At 28.0% G+C, this 7876-nt stretch overlaps 3 protein-coding genes across 7 annotated transcripts in view; 1 reads left to right on the top strand and 2 right to left on the bottom strand.

Annotated features, from left to right (window-relative positions):
* Positions 1 to 1560, bottom strand: part of sit (stuck in traffic) — a 42222-nt gene extending 40662 nt beyond the window's left edge. The window contains exon 1 of the mRNA XM_089174384.1: positions 1156 to 1560. The gene's annotated coding sequence lies outside the window, so the exon portion shown is untranslated. The remainder of the gene's footprint in view (positions 1 to 1155) is intronic.
* Positions 1561 to 1709: 149 nt separating this feature from the next.
* Positions 1710 to 3239, bottom strand: ND-B18 (NADH dehydrogenase (ubiquinone) B18 subunit). Of its 5 annotated transcripts, none has more exons than XR_016177182.1 (4): positions 2835 to 3081; positions 2278 to 2446; positions 2007 to 2164; positions 1710 to 1861 (listed from the first exon to the last, which is right to left on the bottom strand). XR_016177182.1 is itself a non-coding variant. In XM_015329725.2 (4 exons), exons 2-4 carry the CDS (start codon positions 2944 to 2946, stop codon positions 2080 to 2082), a joined length of 366 nt encoding a protein of 121 aa, XP_015185211.1. In that variant the 5' UTR covers positions 2947 to 2952; positions 3099 to 3239; the 3' UTR covers positions 1887 to 2079. The 5 variants fall into 5 exon arrangements, 1 of the variants encoding a protein (XP_015185211.1); XR_016177181.1 differs by having other exon boundaries at positions 1710 to 1864; positions 2013 to 2164; XR_016177183.1 differs by having other exon boundaries at positions 2013 to 2164.
* Positions 3240 to 3260: 21 nt separating this feature from the next.
* Positions 3261 to 4699, top strand: U2A (small nuclear ribonucleoprotein polypeptide A'-like U2A). Its single transcript, XM_015329723.2, has 4 exons — positions 3261 to 3401; positions 3509 to 3549; positions 3673 to 4249; positions 4337 to 4699. Exons 1-4 carry the CDS (start codon positions 3320 to 3322, stop codon positions 4378 to 4380), a joined length of 744 nt encoding a protein of 247 aa, XP_015185209.1. The 5' UTR covers positions 3261 to 3319; the 3' UTR covers positions 4381 to 4699.
* The last annotated feature ends 3177 nt before the right edge of the window (positions 4700 to 7876 follow it).

The following is a 7876-nucleotide window of genomic DNA, read 5'->3' as shown; positions in this document are numbered from 1 at the left end:
TGCATCATGTTTTTTGGTGTTATTTGGTGTGGCACCCAAACATCGAGCTTCTTTTTGAATCCAGCTTTGCGCAAATGATTTAAAACTGTTGTATGGTCGATCTTTAGCTCCTGAGCGATGCTACGACTACTAATATGCCGGTCAACTTTGATTATGTCTGTGATTTTATCGACATTTTTGACGACAGACCAACCTGCGCGAGGTGCATCTTTAGCATCAAAAATACCTGAACGGAATCGACGAAACCAAAATTGCATGAAATTATCTGTTACAGTATTGAGAGCATGAACACCATTCACAATTTCAGCCGCCTAGCTTGAATTTTCGTCTTTAGAAAAGAAAAAGTGTGAAATGTACCGAATTTTCTCTTTGTTGACTTCCATTTTGTACACCCTGTAAGTCAAAACTGGATAGACCAAACAAAAAACGTTAAAGGAATTTTTGTTAGCTCTAAATGTCACCTTTCTAACAAGCATAAATTTGAAATTGTTCGATTGATATTTTGCGAGATATCGATAACTAAAGTCATCTAACGAAAAAATAATGGATTACTTTGTCCCCAACCTAATATAAATTAACGAAAGTTTAGTAGTCAAAGTATATGATTGAAATTTGATTGATCTTTAAAATCTACTTTGCTAGAACTCAGCTAAAACAATGCTGATAGTTATCTATTTCTTATTTCTTCCTATACTTTAAAAAGTAATATTTTTTTATTCGTACTATTCTGTCGGATTAAATTCCAATTGAATGTTTTAACTACTCACCTTTCGTAATTATTATATTATTTAATTATAAATATGCAATTCTACTTTATTTTGTAGTTTAACAGATCAGTATAATTATTTCATAGTTTAGTTGATAATTTGATGAATTAACGAATACACGTTTCAACGGTAACACATATGTAATACACACAGAGAAAAGTAGATGAAGCAAGATTTTTCAATTAAAGTTTCAACAAAAAAAAATATTCAATATATCACTGTTTTCGAAATACGTGTAACTAATAAATAAGGCACTTTCACGAAATAGAAATTTGGATGATGTTGCATCGACCATCCATGCCTATACACCTGATTATTTGAAAAAATATTGAGACTTTTTTTTTTAAAGAAAAAAGAATCGATAAATAATGCGAATAAACGAACTAACCGCGTATATCACTTTTTTCGGCACATTCCTCGAACAGGATCCGACTATATACGTTCGAGTTCTGGCGAATGGTTGCTTGAAAATTTTCTTTTTAAATCGAATAGAGATAGAACATACGACTAGAAGACGGTTACGCGACGGCGCAACCCTGCTTCTGTTATGCGGGTCGATAAATTCTCGTTTTTTTTTTCAATGTGTGCGCGTGTGTAGAAGAAAAGCAGATTAAACCAAAGCAAAATTGTCCAAAGTTAAATGACCGAGCCAAATTTTTGCATCTGCTAGTTTCATATAATCAATTTATTTGATTTCTTTTTGTCTTTTTTTTCCCCTTACTAAAGTGCAATAATAAAGACGTAACAATGCATACAAAGCCTATAAAGCCTAAAAAAAAAACAGTTTTGTTTTTGTTTTTCGATGTTATAGGAATTTTTGTATATTCAAATAGATAATTTTGAATAATAACAAACACGAGCTTTGCTTTTACTTCAATTAATAATCTCGAGAGATCACGAAACTAGAACTACGATTTAAATTATGTTCAAACAATAAGAATATTACTGTATTAATTATTTTAATATTAATAATAATATATTATATATATATATCTTCGTTCTTTTTTTTTAATGCCAACTACAATATCACATCTTTCCAATATTCGCTCGTATCCTCTTTATTTTATAACTGCTACGAAATGTCGTCCAGTCAACTGCTGTAATGATAAAACTATGTCGTACGGTATATTACAATTTTCATATTTTATTTACATGATATATATATATATATATATATATATATATATATATATATATCTGTATATTAATAAATGTATACAGGAATAGGAAAAAAATAACCTGTACTTGCAAATTCTAAATTACGAGCAATTATTAATTTTTAAAATTCCTATAGATCTACGAAACAGCTTTTTCAAGCAGCAGCTGCTTGTTGCTTTCTCTTCTGTCTTTCTAAAAGCCTGCGTTCTCTTTCAAACTCCTTCATTCGCATGACATAACTGAAATAATAAAAAAGGTTCGTCCTTTAATCTGTTCAATTTTATGGTTTGATTATTTAAAGTAATATAAGATATTACTAATTTGATATGGTTTCTTCATCAAGTATACTTACTCTTCATATTGGCATTGTTCCCATTCATGCATTTCATGGCTGCATTTTCTTATCATTGGAAAATTATATTTTTTACAGTCTTCCAATTGTAGAAGTTTATGCGCACAATAATCTCTGTATCTTTTTGGTAATTTCGCTGCCCTCATTTCTGTCTCCGTAGCTACCATAACTGAATAAATATATCATATATAATAATAAGTATAAATTAAAAGACAATTTATATAAACAAAGGGTTGAATTATTTTTGTTTAATTAACAATACAATATTTTAAATGAATGCGTTCATTAAGTTACTAACATAAGTCGAAACTATATGAAACACTTGATTATGTCACAAGTGTAATTTTTTCACAAATACAATTGAAGAAAGATGCAACAATAATATATTGAAAAAAATAAACCAAATGTCATTTAAAATAGACATTAAAAATAAACAGATATATTGAACGAGACTGAAGAAAAAAAACATACAATAATTTGGTGTTTCAAAAAGGATTGAAATTAGAATTAATATTGGGCCAAATGTGTTAGGTTAGGTTTTCAATCGTAACAGTTACCTCTCTCTTTTCGACCATTTTCAAATCCGTACAACGAATTAAATGTCGGTGCAGTTTCAGCTTCTGGCATTGTATCGGGATGTGTAACGTATGCACTCCATAAAAGACCCATTTTTATCTAATATCAAAAGTTGAATTTAAAAGGTAGCAAAGAAAAAAATGGCCATATAACGCACTACCAACACACTGTTATTCAGTATTGTTACGAAAAAAACGTCACTTATGATATATCCTTTAATTGAACATTCGTCAAAGCAAATATACCTTTTTGTAAGTATAATATATTTTTAGATTTATTATTTTTATTATTTTATTTAATTTTTATTAATTATTTCAAACTGAAATTAGAATAATAGCGAAAATTGTCTCTCTGTACAGAACGCATGTGCAGAAGCATATTTCAACACAACGTCGTGTTGAATGTTTAAATTTGCTTGGTTCAACATTCAAATTAAATAAGTTTTTTGAAATATATTATATGAAAAATGGTCAAATTAACTCCGGATTTAATACAACAATCTAAACAATATATTAATCCTGTAAGAGATCGAGAATTAGACTTGAGAGGTTAGTCAAAATAATATCCATATTCATAATTAACAGAATATAACCTATATTCAAACTATATTGATATATCGTTTATTTATTTATTCATTTATTTATATATTTTTTAGGATACAAAATACCAACAATAGAAAATTTAGGAGCTACTTTGGTTAGTATATGTTACAGATATATTTTTATTTTCAAAATTAAATGCTAATATATATTTGTGTGTATTCTGAACTGTTGTTACACGTGTGTAAATAATTGATGTTTATGTCGATATTTATTACAGGATCAATTTGATACAATAGACTTTTCTGATAACGATGTAAGGAAACTAGATGGATTTCCATATTTGAAAAGAATAAAAACACTTTTTTTCAATAATAATCGCATAGTCAGAATTGCAGAAGGTTTAGAACATTGCATACCCAATATAGAAACTTTAATGTTGACTGGTAATATGATTCAAGAGCTTGGGGATTTGGATCCATTAATACCGCTGAAACATCTCACAAATTTATGTTTATTACAAAATCCTGTTTCTGCGAAGCCACAATATAGACAATACGTCGTATTCAGATTTCCACAATTGAGATTATTAGATTTTAGAAAAATAAAACAAAAAGAACGAGAAGCTGCTATCGAATACTTTAGAAGTAAGAAAGGAAAAGAAATGGTACGTGAAATAGCTAAAAAAGCAAAGGCACAAGCACCTGGAACATCTTTGGATAAACCTATAACAAGTGTGGATGAACGTAACAAAATTAAAGAGGCTATAACTAATGCGACATCTTTGGAAGAGGTACAACGACTTAGCAAATTGTTACAAGCAGGACGTATACCTGGAGAAGAAAGACTTCAAAATGGTATTAAACTTTGTGTTCGTTGTAACATGTTAAATAACTCTACGCATGATTATTACAAAATGATATTATTTTTCTTTAATATATTAGGAAACAACACATCTGAAGCCATGGAAGAAGAGGAAGATGATTGAATCAAACAGGTTTATACTTATAAATAACAACAAATTTTGTAATTAACGTTTAATCTGTAAGTATTCACAATTGCTACCAAGGATATTAATGCAAGGATGGCGACCCTTCTTTAAGTTGATAAGAAGCTGTTTACTACACAAAATTAGAGAGAGATATATATATGCATAAAAATTCTTTTTTGGTATCAATTAAAAGATGCAAATATGTTTTATTATGACCTTGAAGCGATTATGTAAAACGATAAAAACCTTTACTTTGAAGTATTAACAATAGTCTAATTTATTTCAGCAGATTCAAAATAAATCATATCATGCGGAATGCGTTTGTTTCTTCAACTTTATTGAATTCCAACATAATTTTTTAAGGTATCAAACTATATCAGCGTATATTTATATATACTGTAAATGAAGTAAGTCAATAACATATTATTATCTTTATGAAAATTATTTATATATATAAATAATACATTTACAGAATACCCTAGTAGTACAATATATTGAATACATGTGTATTTAATATTAAAAAGAGATTCAATGTCTTTTTAATATTAAATACACATGTATTCAATATTTTTCAATATTTTGTGTTACTAGGGTATATTGATTCAGTTCACATTCTCATAATTAATGACATATACGTAATTGTTTAATAAACTGTATTAAATCTGTGATAATTTTTATAAAATAAATTATTTTTTTTAATAAGAGGCATAAATTTTGGATTGATAGATGCTTGAGAGTCATCTAGTGGTAGAAATTGTTACTAGACAGCGCCATCTAATACGAATATGTGGAGAACCAGGCCAGTGGAAAAGGTTATCTGGAAAGTTTATATTAACTTATGGATTTTAAAAACGAGAAAATATCAAATTTATTATTACTATTGATAAGTAAACTTTTGGACGTCATATATAAGACTGATATCTTTTGACAGCTATATTCAACTTCGAACTTAATTGGTGTGGTTCCCGTATTGGGAGAAAAGGCGCTAGTGTCGGTACACTAGGCGCGTATCGCTACAAATCTCCATGATCAGAATTATCTAATTCAAAAGCCCATGCACGATGCTCCTTTCTTTTACTTTTTTCTTTTTTTTTGTCCCCCAAGGTTTTGCGTTGTTTCTACGACGTGAATACAAAATTAGATAAGTCCAAAATATCCAGAATTTTGTTTCAATCGAAAATAACATTAAAACAAGGTTTTCTCATTTGTACTTATTTCTTTTACATTTCTTTAATTTTAATTATCTTCGATAAAAAAAAAAAAATATCGAACAAATTGTAATACTTGTAATTGTGATAATAAGAAAACTCGAAATTTATGATTTTTTTTTTCTATTAAAAATAAATTAAAATAAAAAAAATATCTTATAAGATAAATAATAACATACGTTTCACATCGCTCGTAGTTCTTTTGTTTAATTTTTTTCTATTCTCGTTCGAGACAATAGAGAAATAAATAATTAGTATTATCTTCGAATATACAGGAATCAATATAATGAATAAAATATTTAACGAAACATTATCTTTCTTAATTAATTATTAATTTGCATTTACCATTTCCTATTTTGTTAAAAAGGAATAATTGACTTTGTGCATAGCAATTATCTATGAGCGTGTATAAAATTGTAAACTATTGCAGTCCATGAGTGCACCCTTCAACGATGTATATGAATATTTGGCCTTAAGCATACTTTGGGTATTTTTAAAATAACGTCCATTAGAATAATAAACATTCGTTTAGTGTGGTTATTCATTAAAACAAATCATGATTATCTTATCTTGAAATTAGTCAATGAATATTCAACAACTTAAGTAAAAAATTAAATACCGTGTTGTATCGTTGACGAATGATAGTAAAAAAAAGCTATTTATTTATTTTTTTTAAATGTTAACGCGTCTATTATTATAATTATCAATAAAAATTTTATCTTTGAATAAAAGGTCGCAATAATGAATATGTAAAAATTGTGTGGGGAAAAAAAATGTTAACGAAAAATAATAAATACTTGCTGAAATTGAAATAATTCATTATTTTGATCGTTTGTGATTGGGAAACGTGCAGTATAGTCTATACTATACTATAAAGAGAAAGAGAGAGAGAGAGAAAGAAAGAGTGAGAGAGAAAGAGAGAGAGAGAGAGAGAGAGAGGATCGTCTATGACGATCAACCGCAAGAATTCCGGAACATTCTTCATGTACGCGTCTATACATTAAGTTGATTGGAAAAGAGGTCATACTCCACCATTTCATAGTTGCTCACACGTACCATTCCTTTTTGTAAGAGTTTATGTATGTGTCCTATTGCTATCGAAAAGCTAGCAAACGAAATAGTATTTCTTTGATGGTATTACATTGAAAATAATTCTTACATTTTATTCTATTTATATTTTTCAAATGATTTTTCATATTATCATAAGATTCGAATTCATTTGGTATTCATTTTTTCGTAAATTTTATACGATAAATTGTAAGATCATTTGCATAGTGTATAACATATAAATTTATCATTTTGAACTGATTTTTATTTAAATTAAGTTGAGCCTCTCGAAAGGTATACATATTTTAATAATTCGTTTTCTTATTTGAAAAAGGGACAAAAAAAAAGAAGAGACATGATTTATCGTACGATTTGAGTCATCTAATATTAGTTTGTTCGAAAGTTCAACGATCTCTAAGGAATTTCAAGATGAAACTTCGATTAATTTTAATTAATAAAATAGATTTCTAAATAACGTTAGTTTAGGGAACCCAAGGTAAACAATCTATCTCTGGCAAGTAATCAAAGTTCGTTCAACTGTGATTCTTAAGAAAAAAAAACATATACTTACCTCTTTTATTTTCTTTTTTAACACTAGATATATAACCATTTTTAGTATACCTATTTCTACCACACTAGTCAAAATGATTGGTGTATAAAAAAAATGCTTTTTGAGGCTTACAGTCTTTACTTATTTTTAAAAAATAACAAAAAATGTTGAACCTTTGCTTACCACACTTGGTCCAAAGGACCCAGACCTTTTTGGCAACTTGAGTGATTTTTCTCAATTGTTCAACTTTGGTAATTTTTTAAACATATTTAAATTTAATTTAAAGCTATAAAACCTATATAGTCCTTTTAAGTAAGTATTAAAGAAGTCTCAAAAAAATGTTGAAGTAAATCTATGCAATAGTTTCTTTTTTATAACAATTTTTCTCGTCTGGGTCCAAAGGACCCGGGTGTGGTAAGCGTGTTACTCCAGAAAGGGTGGTAAGCAAAGGTTAACAATAATACTCTGCCAAATTATCAAAGTTCTATTGTGATTCTTAAGAAAAAAAAACGTATATTTCTCTTTTATTTTTTTTTTAACACTAAATATACCGCCATTTTCAGTATACATACTTATTTCTACCACACTAGTCAAAATGACTGGTGTAAAAATAAATGCTTTTTGAGGCTTACAGTCTTTATTTATTTTTAAAAAATAATAAAAAATGTTGAACAATAATAATTTTAAT

Source organism: Polistes dominula, unplaced genomic scaffold (assembly GCF_049000335.1).
Source record: "Polistes dominula isolate Pdom_NZ unplaced genomic scaffold, Pdom_raw_medaka contig_83, whole genome shotgun sequence".
NCBI lineage: Eukaryota > Metazoa > Arthropoda > Insecta > Hymenoptera > Vespidae > Polistes > Polistes dominula.
Note: the sequence above shows the minus strand (reverse complement) of the source record. Positions and strands in the feature narration are given on the sequence as shown.

Bases quoted from the DNA above. Each gene is read 5' to 3' on its own strand.
- ND-B18 (XM_015329725.2), bottom strand. From the start codon at position 2,946: ATGGGTCTTTTATGGAGTGCATACGTTACACATCCCGATACAATGCCA. The intron at 2,447-2,834 runs GTAACTGTTACG...ATATTTATTCAG, and splicing joins AAATGGTCGAAAAGAGAGAG to TTATGGTAGCTACGGAGACA. The intron at 2,165-2,277 runs GTAAGTATACTT...TTATTATTTCAG, and splicing joins GAACAATGCCAATATGAAGA to TTATGTCATGCGAATGAAGG.
- U2A (XM_015329723.2), top strand. From the start codon at position 3,320: ATGGTCAAATTAACTCCGGATTTAATACAACAATCTAAACAATATATT. The intron at 3,550-3,672 runs GTTAGTATATGT...TATTTATTACAG, and splicing joins AAAATTTAGGAGCTACTTTG to GATCAATTTGATACAATAGA. The intron at 4,250-4,336 runs GTATTAAACTTT...TTAATATATTAG, and splicing joins AGAAGAAAGACTTCAAAATG to GAAACAACACATCTGAAGCC.